We start from the raw sequence: 17347 nt of genomic DNA, 5'->3' as shown, positions 1-17347 counted from the left end.
CCACAGCATGTATTGAAATTGCCAAAGCTTGTGAAATCTGAATTAATCTGTGAGGGGGAAGGGGAAGTCATTTAGCTTGAGTCACAAGAGGTCTTGATACAATCTAAGCTTCATCACCTTTGAAGAAACAGCTCACTCCCTGGATGGATATCAAAAGGCTGCGGTGTACAGCCTTGATAACACAGTAGCAGAGAACGATTCTTAGTGCTGAACATTACAAGATTTTTGTATCATCTGCTCTTCAGTACAGCTTCTCCTGAATTACAGCACCTGATGGGCACTCCAGGTTAGCTCTTTGGGGGTCCCTGGCTCTGCAAGCAAGAAGATATAAGCTTTGCAGAGGTTTTTACACTATGAGTATAGCTAAAAAAAATTGTGCAGCCCATGGCATAAATAACAATATTGATCTACCTGCCTTTCCCTGCCTGAGATTTTCACCGTCTGGAGCCTCACCTGGTCTAGCAGTCAGAGTCTGCAACTCTGCTACAGGTGCAAGAAGTTAGACAAGAGGGCTTGGGGTAACTCTGCCTTCTTGCCCTCAGCAGAAAACACAGGGGCTGGGTGATACCTGCACTGGCCTGCAAGGCTCTGCTGGCTCAGAGCCTCCCCCTTTTCTATGGTCCGTGTGCTGTCTGGACCTCGTGAACAGACATAATGCTTGAAGACCCACAAGCAGAGGAAAAGAAAGCTTAAGCTTAACTCAGCTGAGTACAAAATTTTATTCCTTACTTTAGCTCCTAAGGTTGGGCAGGACTTTTTATTGCTGATGACGTTTGTTTCTGGAAAGGAAAGGAACATGCATCGTGGGAGGAAGAGCTGACTTTGTCACACACCCCATGGGGCTGCATAAAGTAGCTGAGTGGGAGAATTTTTGACACGTCCCTGTGCTGGAGTAAACCCAAAAGTTTTGGCCAAGGCTCTGGCAAGAGCCTCCCCTGGGGAGACACGGGAATAGCACAGCCAATCCTGCCTCTCCATGAGAGCTGCTCTCCAGCACTCCTGCGGCCTCGGCTAGAAACTGAATTCACAAATGGCACGGAGGGACCAGCGGGGGAAAGAGAAAGGTCATCTAAGGTTGCTACCACTATGGCCCAACCAAAGCAAACAGCAAACCAGAACACACGTCTGCAGAGCAGCACTGGGGAAACAAGAATACATGCGTTGCAAGTGTTCTCCCATGCTCATTGTCCCCTTTCTGCTCTTACAAGAATGGATGCAAAAAACAAAGCCTACACTGTAGAAAGACACTGCAGAAGCCATAAGCAGGAAGAGTAATTGATGCAGGTTGTACTTTGGGAAGCCATTTCCACTTGCCTGCATACCAGAGTATGTGGATTATTCCTACTACCACAGATGAGCAGCACCAGCTGCAGTGGGGTGAGATGCTGTCTTACCACAGGGAGCTGGTAATAAAACATGAGGCTTGAGCTCCTCTGCATTCTCCTGGGCAGCCTGCAGCACCAGACAGTACACACCTCCAGTGCGTTCACTTAGTAGGTAGGACATCCACTTGGTCTCATCATAGAAAACAAGCAGTTTTGACACGCTTGTAGAAGATGTGCCTTCAGGGTGGCAGCCCTGTGGGCTCCACGTTGCTATTTTTTCAGTCAGTTCCTTCACATCACACCAATGCCAGCTGTTCAGCTGCTCCCATCAGTGAATTTGCTCTACAAACAATAGTTTGCAAAGAAATCACTCTGGCAATGGAGGTTGGGATGCTCAATGGTACAGCTGCCTATAGTTGTGTGTACTGAAATTATTGTGGTTTAGACAGAGGTCTCAAGACATCAGCTAGTTAACACAAAGCTGATTATACAGGACCTGACAATGACACAGTACACCATCGATACTTGTAGACTGGGGTGGAGGTGGGGATCAATCACTCTCCACAGCAGAGAACCACTGGATCTAAGAACAAGTGCAGCAGATTCCCGTGCCTACGCACAGTTTCTGCTGTAGCAGCAACTTTCCACCTGCTCATAGCTGCTCCTTGCCTTGGCTGTACAGTATGACTACCAGCAGTGGACACATGCCCACCCTTCTGGCATGCAAGTCTGCGGGTATAGCCCTGTAACAAATGTGAAATATCTTCTGCGACTGAGACCAGCTGTGATAGCAACATGCCCAGTAGGACCACCAGACCACTACCTAGTGGAAAAATGACTCCCTCTCCAGCACTCAGACACTCTCAAGAGGTACTCTGAAGCTGCACAGATGACTACAAGCCCATGATATGGTATTTTTCTAGCACTCAACAAGCAGATGGAGGTTTGTGACTGGTTTCTCTCAGCCAAACTTCCTGCGGAGGGATGACTAGTTTCCAGAGCGTTAAACAGACTTGTGACCACAGCCAAATGCCAGATGGCTGGAAAGAGTATTGGAGCAGCCCTCATGATGAACGTCTAACCTTGGCTGGCAGCATCATGTACCGTATGTATCAGCTCCCAGATAGGAAGGCCTGTCTGCAAGTTGGGTGTGAATCACAGGGATATTACACAGCACAAGTTTCAGTGATGCTATCATACAACAGGGTAGAAAGAAGAATTTTTTTTCTTTCAGTCACTTCCTTCACTGTGCAAACGGTTCTACTTCAAAAGGCCCTTTTTATTGATGGTGTAGATGGAAAAAGCTGTTTCAAAGGCAGGACACCTAGCTCCGTGCAGGCCTTCGGCTGAGCAGGAAATACAATTTTTGTGTAATTCTGGCAAGAGATGACTTCAGGGAACGATGAAGCTTTGAGGTGTAGGTGGGTACTGTAATTTGTGCTACTTCGTCAGCTGCGGGCTGGTGGTACGGAAGCTGCTGCTTGTTGTTGGAAGGGCTACAAAGTTACAAGTCTGTCTCAGAGCCTCATGCAATGGATTTAGTTACTAGGTCCCCCGGGAGCACACAACAGCAGACAGAGCCTCTTAAGCACCCTGGCTCTTTGCTCTCACTTGTAATCGGCGTATAACCAGGGGATTTGTGTCTAGGTTTGATTCGTGGTGCAGCCATTACCCAGGCTGATGCTTGTAATCAGCAGCAGAACACAAGTGGAAAGGCAAACAAGGAAATAAAAGAGAAAAAAGCCTGAGTGGCATCACTCTATGCAAACCACCAACTCCAGCTGCAGCTTCACGACCTCTTTATGCTGACCCAACTCTGGGCTGCCACCGACACAATCGGCTCTAGCCTTCCTGCCTGCCCTGAGCCAGATGAGGGAATCTGAATGCTATTTTATAGTTCTTTAATCAGGTTGCTTTTCATTGAGATCAATTACTTAAGCTGGTACACTGTTCAGCCCACCCAAGCACAGGAGGCAGGAGGAGAGGGTGGTCAGTGGCAGCAATTCGCACTGAGGTTACCTAAAAGCTGTTGTCTTACAGCACCAGCCTCCCAGCACACCAGTCTTAACCTGCCTCAGCATAGTCTCACATGCGCACCGACACAGCTTGCAAAAACCATAGCCAGTTTCAGAGATATTCAAATGTGTATGCCTCGTCGGCTACATACAAATCAGTAATCTGCCCAGACTGATTTCATTTGTGCTTTTAGTCTGCGAGATGCTTATATGAGACATGAAATGAAGCTAGGACTTTGCAGACTCCTAATGAGAGTGAGCATGTGTGAGACAAGCTGGCAGACAAATTATAACAAGAAAAAAACCAAACCAAAAGATAGTTGCCTAATTATTTTTAAAATAATTTTGTTGCTGTTTTTATTGTCAAGGAATACATGCACTTGAAGAGTAAGGCTGAGGGTTTTTTAGCCCCACTGATGTCTAAGTGGCAATCTCCAAATGCAAATTTCAGTCATAGGACAGCATTTAATCTGTATTAGCAGAGCACTCTAATCCCTGGATGGGATTTTGGCACTCTAGTCCATTAACCTGTATTTACATTTCAGAGGTGGAGGTTAGTTCAGAGGAAGCCTGAGGATGGGAACAAGGCAGGAACATTTATCACTTTATCACGTGGAATGGTGCTTAGTCCTTCTGGGAAGTTCAAGTCTCCGTGTAGTTAGCAGCTGGGCCAGTCCATTCATCAGCATCATAAATATGGTCAATGACATCACCAGCACATAGTGGCTAATGCTGCAAGAAAGAGAGAGATAAAAGAAGTGAGAGAAAAATGCAAATTTGCAGAGTAAAAAAACCCTCTGACAAACAACACTTTGAATATTTTTTTTTCTTTTTAACTAGGCCTAATTATTTGCCATTTTACATATGCTGTTCCTGAAAGACAACCATTATAGCAGCACTATCGTGTCAAAACCAAAGTCTGTGGCAAAATAAAATGGTGGGGTCAACAGAAAGCACAACTGGGCATACACAAAGTAAGAGGTACTGGGTGTATTTTTCATTCAAGGGGGTAATTCAATGTATGTGACTGAAACCACTGCAAAACTTCTGTCTGCTGTGGACTGATAATGCAGAAACTAGGGAGAACTCACCATCAGGTAGACATTTGTTGGTAGTAAGACAACTCAGATATGTCAGCTGAAGTGCAATTTTCTAGAGAAAACACTAGTCAGGTGATGAGCAGCTTTAAGAAAAAAACCTCAACTCTACTTTTTCACTCGACATTTCTAAAAATTGAGGATTTCTCTGCTGTAGTAACACATGGTTTCAAAGAGATTAAACAAATGAGTTCAAGAGTGGCTAATAAACACAACATAAAGATGCAGGTTCTGAGTTAGGAAGTCCTTAAGTCATTAATGATTACAAGGATAAAAAGCAGAGAGCTTGTTCTCCACTTGCTCAAATTGTGGTACCCCATGTCCACTAGTGTTAGAGATGGGCTATTTAGGGTCAGACTGAGATTTGACCTAGGATATACAGCACCCTGTGTTAAATGTCTGAATCAAACTGCTGTTAATGTAAGCCACTAGCCATTAAGAGATCAGAATTTTTCCAAATCCAGCGACATTTCAGGCTAGAGTTGCAGATGAAACACTGCTGCACCCGTGTCCACCGTGTATCCAGTGTGGCTGTTTGTTATTTTCCTGGGACTACTGAAAATATTGGCATTCTGACATGAGAGGTACCCGTATCTCCCCATGCACCAGTACACACTGTTTCAAAGCAGATGGCTCTTTAGGACAAGTAGCGTAATTTCAGACCTATGAAGTCTGAATTTAGTCACAAAAAAGGATTGCAAAGAGCACCTGCCAGTTTAATGACCTAGCATTTCTGCCAGAGGACTCATTCAGATTGAAAGTTTAGCCATGGAACAACAGTAAAGCTCATAATGCTGACGCTATCAATCCTCACAACCCTGAGACTGTGAGAACCCTGGTGCTAGCCTACCACAGCTTAGCTCTGTGAAGTGCAGAAGCACCAGCTCTTAACAAACCTGGGCCACAAACCAACGTGAGACAGTAAAAGTAACCCAAAAAGTTCACTAATAAGCAGGAGCTCTTCCACAGCTGGATACCAGCAACCAAAGGAGCTGAGGTCTAACCAAAACAGATGAAGAACACTGAAAGGGACTTGACTGAAGCTACGTGATTTTTCTGTTTCTTAGTCTGACTAAACCTTCTCACAACACCTTGCTCAAAATACATCATTTTAAGAAATCAATTCTAATGTGAACAACTCATGGTTTAAAATATCTGACAGGAACCATCTTTCCTATGTGTCTTTCCTATAAGCATCTCCCCCCTCCAGCTCTAGCTAAGCAGAGCAGCATGCCCACGAGAGCCATATTCCTGCCCTGTTTCTGTGGGGAAGGTGTAAGATGACACAGCAAGGACCTGAAGTCAGGCACAAAACCTACTTTCACCCGGTCAGTGCACTTCAGACTCCATAGTTCATGGCATATATACAATAACAAAGATAAAACAACTCCCTTAAGATCTGCCCTTGAAAGTCCAGCTGGGTGTGTTACAGGTTCAGTTTCAGCTCTCCATGGGAAAGGACATGTTGCCAACTGAAAGTCAAACCCTTGCTGCAGTTATCTTCATGGCATGAACATGCCCCTGGGGACTGTGCACACACCACAGGTACAGAAGTTTGTGTGGCTCTTCGGGAACAGCCACTCTGGTAAATGGGTGGATGGCTGAATGTCTCATGCATTACTGGCAACACCCCAGTTTTCCTCCTCACCAGGCACCAGAAATGTATTGTTTTTCATGTAAGTAGCAACACCACTTTTCTTCTAGCTTTCAAAGAAAGCTTGAATGAGAAATCTGAAAATCAGAAGCCAGATCAAGACCCTGCCTTTATTCCTACAAACACCCTGAGACAGTCACCAGAGGATTAGCAACTTGCTGCCATCAAAATGGTCCTTAGGCATCTCAGTTCCTGTCTACCCCAAAAGGAGCTTTTCCAGATGTGGGTGCTAATCCATGATTTGGGGGGCATAGAGAGGGGCTTTCTCAAAGGAAAAAAGTCTCTACAAACTCTGCTTAGCTACCTACCAGTCGAGGAACAGGGTCTTCTGTACTGCTGTAAAGAAGAGAGTGCTGCACACATTCTTGCATTGGTATAGCGCAAAAGGCTGAATAGTTACACTCCTTTATTAAAACATCAGATATTCGGAGTAAAGAAACAAAATATAAAAAAATAAAATGTGATAGAGCACAATTAAAAACAACTTCAGTCTACATGTCACAATTACAAACAGCCAGCATCTCTGGGGCTATCAGCAACTGGTACTGCAGTACCTGTAGGCAGCTCTGCTTCGTAAATTAGTTCTCAGGCTGGGGCAATGCTGTAATTAAACAAAGCAAGCAAGACTCTTAGAGGTATATGCCACAACAGCAGTGGGAAAATCTTGATCCCTATACAGCCCAGAACTGTACCCTTGACTGGATCTGCAGTTACAGTGAAGTAGGTAATTCTCAAAACAAGCCTCCTCCATCAGAAGGCAAACCTGAGCTGACAAGAGAAAGGAGCGAGACTCTAGGTTCCAAGCAAGTTAGATCCATGTGGAGGAAGAAGAGACATCAAACAGATACAAGAGAAGAGCACAGTAGGGCACAGTGGAGCAATGCTTATAAAGGATGAGATAGGCAGGGACAGGTAACGGTAGAGAAGAGGTAGCTGGTGTAGAGGATGATGGATGACCTAAGGTGAGGCTGCACTGTTCAACGGAAAGGTGAGTGCCCTATATATAGGCCAAGGTCAACAGGCAAAGCTGGTGCTACAAAAATTTTTTATCAGGGACGAAGACACCTGTTTCAGTGGTGAGGAACCAAAAGGAGAACATATGAGGTACCACCATCTCCTGTTTTTGCTTGTGACAATGTACATTGGTGGGAAATACTAATCAAAGACAAGAAGAATCAAAGACCAGTAAAAAATGAGGGGTGGGGGTGGTAGGAGGAATCAATCTTGCTCCAAAACGTGGCTTTCGCTTAAGACAGCCTAATTTTTAAGATGGCAGGCAGACCTGATTAGAAGCTGAGAAGACAGGAAGATGGAGTAAGTTACCAAAGCAATTAAGCAACTTGAAATAAAACAAGTAGAACAAAAACTACTCATGCAAGGACTTGGAAGAACACACTCCAGAAGAGTCCAAGGACCTTATTTCTATGTGACATGCGACTTTGAACTGTGGGATTGTTCCCAAGCATGCACTGAGACCCTGAATTTAGATTCTGAGTTTGAAGGCTCCTGCATTTCCAGTCAGGATCCCACATCCTCTCCCCTCTGTTTTACACAACACAAATCACAAAGCACATCACTCCTGGCTCCTGTTTTAGAAATTGTTGGCAAACACTGTTTTCCTCCTGGTTACAAATCTTGGTTTTAACAGTCAGACCTAGAAGCCTCAGAATCCCAAACGTGAAATTGATTCTGTTATCCTAAAACCTAAAAAATCAGTCTCCTATGCTTTATCTATGTCCCCTGAACTTTGAAACTGCAGGGTAGTTAAGACTGTATCTTTATCTTCCAGAGACTGCTACAAAAAGAGAAAGGAAGTAGTACAGTATGTGTCTGTATAAAATGATATAATACTATCATAGAAAGAAGCTTCAGGGTTTATCTTGACTATCTGAATATACAGCTATTTACAAATTGCATATACTGTATAGATACAGTAGGCTTTAAAGGCTATATCTCTCTATCTATAGAGATAAACGAACCTTTTAAGCCATAAAGAAATCATTGTAGTGACAAAGAAGCCAGAAAGCCAGCTATTCCATTTGTCTGTTATTCAAGAATAAAATAATCTGTCAGAACAAACTTCTCATGATCATGTAATACATACTGATACATCAAAAATAGTAGGAAAACTGCATTATTATTTTTACGAAATGTAATGATATATTCTTCTAGGGCATATGATGCAATTTAGGGTGACCTCAAGATATGCAGGTAGAGGGTAAGGTTAGCAGATCTCAGAAGCTTGCATAAGCCACTGCTTGACTTCTGCATTCACTGCAAGATTATTATCGTGTTATTGTATCAAAACAATGAAAAGCACTCTCTGAAAAACAAGTTCACATTGATTTTGGCATGACCATTAAAAGAAAAGGGGCTTTAAAACTTTATAAGAAGCCATAAATATTTATGGTGATTGATAATTCACCGAGAGGAGGGAATCAATGGTGCATTGATAATTTGCTGAATGTAGTAATACAGGACTGTATGTTGGATCTGATGTTGCTCAGCATTTCATTAATAATCTGGAAGAGTGGGAAAAGTAGAAATCTCTTTACATTCAAAGACAATACTTAAGCGGCATGCTGAATTCAGCAGGGAGAATAAAGACATCACATTGGCAGACACGATGGCAGTAAAACGACATGTAATGTAGTTAAGGCATGGTAGAATGAGACATAAAAGCCAGGAGTTAGGGGTGAAATAAAAACAAAAAAATGAAATACGTTAGTTCAGTAAACAAACCCTATTTCCAGACAATGAGAGAGAACCATTAGGAAAAAAAAAACATTACCACGAAAAAAGCAGTGAAGGTCTGGGTTTTATTGCAAGGGATTTAAAACCAGCTCTTACACGTGAAACTTCTGAGCACTGCTACTGGAAAACCCAAGTATCGCCTAATGAGAGTTTCCTACTGAACCTGCACATTCTTAGTAAGAGAGAGGACAGAAAAAAGTTTTGAAGTGTGGTAATTAGAATCCATAGAAAGCTATCACACCACAAGAAAGAACGAGTATGGAAATATACACCAGAAGCTTTGCAAATGTGGCACATATACCCCCAGACTCTTGACAGACTTTAGAGGAATTAATCTTCATGGAGCAATTAAATAGCTGCTTTTGCACCTGTGATTTCAATGATGTGGTAACTAGTGATATAAAACAAACCCTGATAATTGAGCGTGCACACACACACTTCCTATCAGTGTCACCAAAAAAAAAAGAGAACAGCTGTCCCTAAGGGTGCACCTATTCGTTCTGTGAAATCCTACACAGGTTTTGTTGAGATACAAACAGCTGGAAAAAACCAGAACCGTTATTTCCTTAACTGACTCAGTCTTCTTGGGAAAATTTTAGCAACACCTAAAATATATTTTCAGACCTTGCTTGTCAAAGGAACAGCAGATGACGCTGCAATGGGCATGCCACAGAGCTGTCACTGCAGTTGCAACAGGAGGACAGGAAAGAGCCATGTTAGTATCTCTCTCCCACTGGTTTTGGGAATCGCCCAAAACCCCATGAAGCTCATCTTCCCTTTCAGGAATAAACAAACAAAAAAATGCTCTGCTGTTGCTTGCTAATTTTGCCAGGCTTGGGGATCACACCATTAGAAATCTGCTCAGAGGAGAAAGTTCAGGTGCCAAAATATTGCTCATGATAGATAAAATAAGGACCACTGCAGCTCTGTGCCTATGGCTTCATCTATTTTCTTATGCAACCTAGTCATTTTATCTTATGTGCATATACACACATATATATAAAACATATAAAGAGACTACAATGAAACAATGTAGGTGGCAAGGTGCTCAAAAGCGAAGTAATGACAGATTTAAGGCTGCCTGAGCATTATGCACCATCACGTTAAAAACTAATCACAAATTACTCTTGTGAAAGGATTTTTTCTGTGCTTTTTTCAGTGCTTTCTTCAGTGCTCAAAACACACATGGAGAGGCAGAATTACGGTTGTACATAATGAACTCCCCTAAACTCTTCAGGATAAGGCACATTTCCAGCTGAAATGAATCCAATGATCTATCACCATTGCAGATCTCTATGCTATGAAGATCATATATATCACGGAGGAAGTTTCTGGGTACTTGTAACAGTTTATATTTTTGCTTGCTAACTCCCAATTAGAAAGCTTCTTGCCCAGCTAAACAGAGCTTTTCTGAGGCCTTTAATATCCTCATTAACCTGCACAGGAATTCATGCCAAAGGATCAGGCCACCTGATTTATCGTAAACTGACCACAGCAAGGAAGTGTGATGTTAAAGTATCGCTTCCACCATTTGATCTAACTGTATCTCTCCCCATTAGGAACCTTCAAAATGTAGCTACAAGCAGGAATTTGAACCTGCAAAGAAAACAGACAGAATACATGTGTGCGTGTGTGTACATGCATGCATACACTGGAGGGAACAGCACAGCTCAGCAAAGCACAGAGTAAATATAGACTAAACAGAATATTAACAGTGGGTCACTATTCAACTTCTGTTTAAATAACAGTGTCAAGTGACCAGACTGGCTGGATTACTAACAACACATTCCCTGCTAAGCTTATTACAGCACATTATCTATTTCCACAACTCAGAGAATGTAAATCTGAAATGTGTATTCCTTGTATTTGTTATTTCTAGACTATTCACAAATAAGAGCGCACCTACTCCATGATGTATGCTGCGGACGCCTGTACGGCTCATAAGGCAAAACAAATACTCTCATTTTAGCTGTGATTTCTATGTTTAAATGCTACAGATTTAGTCTTCCCTAAGTAGGGGAAGGATAAATGCACAGATCTTGGTAGCTACTAACACATTTGCACAAAGTTCATTAATTCACAGGGGGCTGTATACAGAGGCTTAACTAGATTCCAGACAATTAACAATTTTGATAGATCACTATTTTAACAGCAATTACAACAAATTCAAATGCAAAAGAATAATTAATTTTTTTGTGTGTAATTAATGTTTTTTAGAAATCAAATCCTGCTAACAGTATTTCTTGCCATGCTAGATTCATTACTCCATGTTGTTCTGACACAGATTTTAAGACACAAGTTTTAGCTTAGGATGGATATACACATATACATGTGTGTGCACACATGTTGTGAGTACATGGAACATCAGTGAAACATTACAGAGCCTAACTGGAAAAAATTATAAGAGTAGGTAAACAACAACATTAACCTATGAGCTTTTTAAAAATGCAACGAAGGCAAAAAAATACTGTACCTTGTTCCAATATCCAGCCAGCTTCCATGATCTTTAACCAAAAAGAAAAAGTGCTAGGAGAGAAACCAACTTTCATTAGTACATCAGCATCGCACAATTTGAAACACAAAATTAAAAACCATCGTTTCAGGTTGTTTAATTGAAGTTTCTAGTTCTTCAAGTAGAACAAAGGCAAGACCTTCCTAGGAATGCTCATTTGGACCAAAGTAAAGAATAGTGTAGGAGCCAGAAACAGATTTAAGAAGTTTCAAACATAAACAGCTAAAGATGGACTAAGTTCTGTCAAGCTGGGCTTGCAGAAACAGATGACCAGCAGAGAACATTTTCAATAAGAAAAACCAAGCCACCTTATTGTCTGAAATAACGGGAACCCAAATAACGCCTAGTACCAAAGAGAAGGCTGCATATTGTTTTCATGGAATTCCACCACAAACTTCTTTGGGCAGCTTCGACAGTTCCCTGCCCATAAAATGGGAATAATGTTGAGAGAAGACAGCACTTGTCTGTTAATGGATGTCCCAAATTCTAGCCGGTGGCCACACTGATTCACAACCACAAACCAATTCTCTTTTTTTTTTTTTTCCTGACAACTTTCTCATCTTTTGATATATACACACAGCTCCTGCAAATCAAACCCCCTTGGTAATATTTTGTTTTGTACACCAAGTATGTATTTGCTAATTGTTTTAAAATATTTAGACCAAAATAGGAGAATACATGAGCTGTAAGAGATATGCTGGGGTTAGACTGACTTTATTAGTGAAATGTTATGAATGTGGTTTACTGGTTTTTTAATCCTCTTCCTGTGGAAGTTATCAAAAGAAACTACTGAAAACTATACCTTCTCCATTTCTCACTCTACAGACAAATTAGTCTTTATTTATTCACTGTTTCTCCTATCAGGTGAGATCCACAGATCACACCGTACAAGGAAATCACATTAGGAATGCTTACTCCAAAGGGATGAAACTAAAACAGAGTGTAAAGTAAGAACACCAGCTCTACATGTTGCTTTGAAAAGGTTTGTTTACCTTGTGATACCCAGTGGCATTGCTTGCTGAATTGAAAACAGTTTGAGGGGCAATGAAAATGTATTTTTGATCCGTAAAAATTATGTTGGGGTATCATTCAGCTTCGGGTTGTTTCAGCTAGTTTGGTCTGTGGACACAAGCCTTCTGAAAACAGCGATTCCTAACAGCTTACAAAGGGCAAAAAGTGACTTTTCAGATGTTGTTGGTCTCCTGGATTCTGACAACTTTAACAGCACTGGAGGGTAACACATTTCTCCTTTCCCTCTCTTTTTCAAGGGAAGGTGGGGTGAATAAAATGTTCAAAATCCCTGAAAAATTAACTAAACCCTGCACATAGCTAAAACTGAGATTCTCATTTAAATTCTTCCCAGGAATTTGATCGGAAAGGACACGAAAAACTCAGAATGATAACTTACTGCTTCATTTTTTTCTCTTATTATTAAGAGAATATTGCTTCTTCAGAAGCATTAATTACATGAAATTCAAAGAGTGGCGATTGGAGGAGTTTTATCTCTAAATTATGCTAGGATTTCAATCCAATTCACTGCCCTAGTTAGAAAAACTTTGAAGTCTGAACCAAATTCAGATCTCTCTAGATGGAATTAGGAGAACCCTCTGCTTCTTGATCTTACTTGAAGAGAATGTGCAACAACAACTTACCAAAGCCATAATGTCTGAAATCACAAGAACAATGAGGAGGAGGCTGCAAAGAAGAAGAGGGGGGGGGGAACCAACACCAGACCATCAACTTTGTAAATATGTCCATAAATAAAAGTTTATTAAAACCCCCATAAAGACATTAAAATAAGATATGATTCCTTGCACTTGTTTTTCAATCATTTAGATACATTTCAACGTATTAGAGAACAGTTAAAATACACAACTAGGAAACCTGCCATTTGTAATCCCACCCTGAAATATGACATGAAAAAAGACATTTCACATTAACAGAGTTTCAATTTTGCAGCAGAGAAACCTAAAGCGAGTCACTTCTTGGAGAACAAGAGCATCTTACAAACAGCACCTGCCAATTCCTGATACTGGGAGCTCATGTGCCAGTTAGACCAATATATAAAGCTGGTTTAGAAGCTTCAAGATGGACTCAAGAGTGAGCAAAGCTGTGTGACATAGGCAGACAGATACCTGAGCCCATCAGTTCTATCCTGATAACCACCCTGCTGGGTAGGGAGGCTACTAAAGGAGGTGCTCGCCCCTGGCTTCCAGATCTCTGGGTGCCTGTAAGCTGCTCTGGGAACACCCAGCATTTTGATGGCATGCTCCCGAACCCACAGGCCTCTCCATCAGGTGGCAGGTTACTTCTGGAAAGTAGGCTGCAGCCAGTAAAAGGAACCAGAGTGCAGCTTGCAGAGCTATTTTTTCCCCCCATTAACCTAATCTTTTCATTAAACTAAATCCTAAATTACATGAAAGCCATTGCTATAACTGGTTAAAACTAGTTTCTAAGTTAATGACACAGAAGCAATGTTGCAAACAGCTGACCCATTAACAGAAAAGTCTTTAACTAGAATACAGTTAATTTATCAGTACTACCATCATAAACCCATGAAGGTTTTTTCGGAAAAAGTCCTGCTGCTGCATTGCGCAAGCATGTACTGCGGGGACACCCATACCAATGCCTCCTGATGAGGAAGTTTCTGATATTACCTACTTCAGCTATACTCCATTAGTAAATAAGGATGCAACAAACCAACTGTATCTCAGGTGCACTGAAAGGCTTCTCCACTTGCCTATGGCTCAGACAGGATGCTGCAAATCTTGTAGTGCCTAGGAGGCACTCAACCAGAGGGCTATTCTCACAGGTAAGCTCCAAGAACATATTCTGACAGAACATTCCCCACAAACAGAAAAAAAAAATAATTTAAGTCTTCAATCTAGAAATGGAGAGTTTAGGACCAATTTGTCCAAATCACAAGAATCTACTTTTTGCCCTTCTGCACTGCAGGAAGCCTTTCACAGGAGAAGGACAACACTAATTTCAGAGCACATTTATACACTGCAAAGACAAGATTGTCCCTTGTGATGGCTTATTTTATTTAGCAGGGGCAGCAAGAGCAATAAACAGTGCAGCACAGACTTCAGGATGCACTGACAATCAGAGCACAACCTCTCCAGGGATCCTGGGAGCATCTTGTGGTTTCTGCCTTGTTCCCAGGCTGATACTGTGGCAGCATCACTGCTATTGTTACCTCAGCACAGCTAAATGAAGGCGGCAGAAACATCAGCTTGAGTTTCAACCACAGCCTCATAAAAGCAGCACAGATATACTTGTGTCCCCTGGTTTAAGAAGTTGATACCATTTCCCCACTCAGATGCACGTTCCATAAAAGCTTGCAATATCACCAGCACTGCCAAGGCAAGCATTCACAAGTTGGGAAATGCTGACCTTTATGATGTCCAAGCCCTAGAAATGGAAGTCACTAGCTGGTCTTCTGAGCAACCCCAATTCCTCAATGCAGCCCTGCTCTTGTATAAGCCTTAGCAAGGTGGACAAATACCCTCCCTTGGGGGTGCAGGGACAGCCCAAAGTATGCTGCACACAAGCCAAGGCAGAGAAGGTAAAAGGGATGGTGTGCCTTGTGCTGCTCCTCAAACAAGACAACAGATTTGGGGCTGCCCTGTCCCTTGCTAGTACTGGGTGGTGGTGTGTAAGGAGACAACAGGCAGGATGAAAGCAAACAGAAAGGCAGAGGGCAACACATGGAGCAAGGGCAGCTTCCTCCTGCTCAGCTGAGCAATATGCAGGACAGAGTCCCTGTGATCCTCCTGCCACCAAGGATCCACAGCAAGACTTTTGGTCTACCCCACACAACATCCCACAGTGACAGACTCAAAGTCGCGTGGCTGACTGGGACCTGCTCTGTCTCAGCACCATCTATAATCTCACACGATGAGCAGAGGATTCAGTCATGTGCACTGGGTCCACTGAAAGGGGTAGGGAGTGGGGAGTGCTAACAGTTAGAAAAAATAAAACCCCTGAGACAGTGAAAAGCGTGAGGGCGTTTCAAATCTGGATACAGCAGCCTGCAAGGCTGGGCACCCATCCCACATCTTCTCTGAGAAGTCTTTAGAGATGTGGAAAGGACTGGCAGCCATCTAGTCCTACTGCAAAAAATCTGTAATACTGAAGACATGCAGGAAGAACTGCAGTGGAAGGGCATCTAGCCTTTTTTTCTTTTTCAAATGCTATTTGTGGTGAGGTCAGTGCTACAAAGCTATAAATTGGTTACATTATAAATGGGTTATTTTAAAAATAATATACTGTAGGTAAAGATGCAATACAAAACAAAAATCAGGCTTTAAATTCTGCTCATTTTTCTACATTATGAAGGAAAAAGTGCTCCTGTGTATTGTCAACAAAGAATATTAAATATCTGATTGTTTCAGACAGGGCCAATGCTTCCATTTATATTCATTTATCCCTTAGAAAAGAAGTCCTGAGCTTGCAAAAAAACACTGAACAAACGCTCAAAATTTAATAACAAAAGTAACAATTTGATCTACTTTTTAAAAAAAATTTGATTAAGATCTGACAACTCTGAGTTCTTGCAAAATACATTTGAAACCCTTACGAATACCAGAAACATAGCATTTACTGTACCTCTTAGAAGACAACTGTGTTGTGACTTGAACAGCTTCAAAAGCACACGATACCAGAACAAATGGGATTACAACCTGTTCAAAACACAAGCTACATTTTGGTTTATAGCCATATTTACAAAACAACCTGGCAGGTTGTAGAAACATTTTCCTGCTTTTGAAATTAACACAGAATGTGTGTTTTACAAAAATAAAATATTGGCAAGAAAGGGTAGAAACTCATTTTGCAGGAAGCACATTTACTAAATGAATAAAAAACCCTTCCATGGTCATAGCTGAACTGCAGTGAAATAAGCCATGAGGCAACACAGAAAACTATAATTAAAACACATTAATGATCCTCACTTCATTTATCCAGTTTAGCACTAGTGATAAATGCTTCAACAAGGCTAGAAGACAGAACAATTCAGGTCCAGTATCTCATGTGACATGTTGCAGACCTCCAAGTGTAATGGGACAATGTCACCTCAACCACAGAAAAATCTGAATATAGAATATATTCATTAAAACAAGGATCATACTGCACCACCACCACCACCCCCCCCAGGGCAAGTCAAGCAAATGTAAAAAATTCAGTAAATTAAGAACAAAACAAACAAACAAGTTAGAAACAGGAATGTTGCCTTTTTCTCTTTCCAAAGTTGACTTGTAATCCTTAAATTAGTAGTGTAAATGCATTGCTAAAACCCGGTTTCTCACATCCAGAAGGTCTGCATTATCAACTTATGTCCTGCAGTATAACACAGTATACCTGTAACTTTAATCTGCTTTCTCTGGGGCACAAGCAGAAAGGCAGAGGAAATACTGCTTATTTTAGCAATAATCCATAAATTCCACATCTCCCTTCCTGTTTGCCTCTTTACCCCTCTGGCAGACCCTTTACTCAAATCTTAGAAAAGAGCTCCTACACCTTGACTGCAAACAAGTTCAATCCGACCTTTGACAGATTATTAAAAAATATAAAAAATTACATTAATCATACAATGATAACCTAATCAGTAGAGCATTCAAAGCCTGTACTTAATGTAATGAAGATGGAGCTAATAAAATAAATATATCCTCAATGTTTCTGTAGATATTACACTATAGGGAAAGCTTATAATTTCAAAAATAATTTAAGTCTTTTCAACATTAAAAACTGGCATTTTAATACAATAAACTGATCTAATGCAGTTACATTATACTTCCATGCACTTCAGCTTCTCTTTTTTGGGAAGCAGAAGGATCTGTCTCTAGAAACACTACAATGGCTGAAAGCTTCACACATGGTTGGGTGGCTAATGAAGCTCAGATACATAAATATGTTTTTGTAAATTGCAAAGGAACAACTGCATGTGCGATACATTATTTATTAAACAGTTCTTTGAGCAAATTTCACTA

The 17347-nt window shown here is 41.4% G+C and overlaps 1 protein-coding gene across 4 annotated transcripts in view; it reads right to left on the bottom strand.

Annotated features, from left to right (window-relative positions):
- Window positions 1–3668: 3668 nt before the first annotated feature.
- PIGN (phosphatidylinositol glycan anchor biosynthesis class N) overlaps window positions 3669–17347 on the bottom strand; it is a 106636-nt gene continuing 92957 nt past the window's right edge. For 2 of the 4 annotated variants that reach the window (XM_040586652.1, XM_040586654.1), the window contains exons 26-29: window positions 15969–16042; window positions 13010–13052; window positions 11319–11371; window positions 3669–4072 (exon numbers count right to left, since the gene is read on the bottom strand). In XM_040586652.1, coding sequence (XP_040442586.1) covers window positions 3949–4072; window positions 11319–11371; window positions 13010–13052; window positions 15969–16042 — 294 coding nt within the window. In that variant the 3' untranslated portion in view covers window positions 3669–3948. Of the gene's footprint in view, window positions 4073–4431; window positions 6693–11318; window positions 11372–13009; window positions 13053–15968; window positions 16059–17347 lie in introns of those variants that run through there. The other 2 variants (XR_005826868.1, XM_040586655.1) reach the window with 2 other exon arrangements.

This window comes from Falco naumanni, chromosome 3 (assembly GCF_017639655.2).
Source record: "Falco naumanni isolate bFalNau1 chromosome 3, bFalNau1.pat, whole genome shotgun sequence".
NCBI classification, from domain to species: Eukaryota; Metazoa; Chordata; class Aves; order Falconiformes; family Falconidae; genus Falco; species Falco naumanni.
Note: the sequence above shows the minus strand (reverse complement) of the source record. Positions and strands in the feature narration are given on the sequence as shown.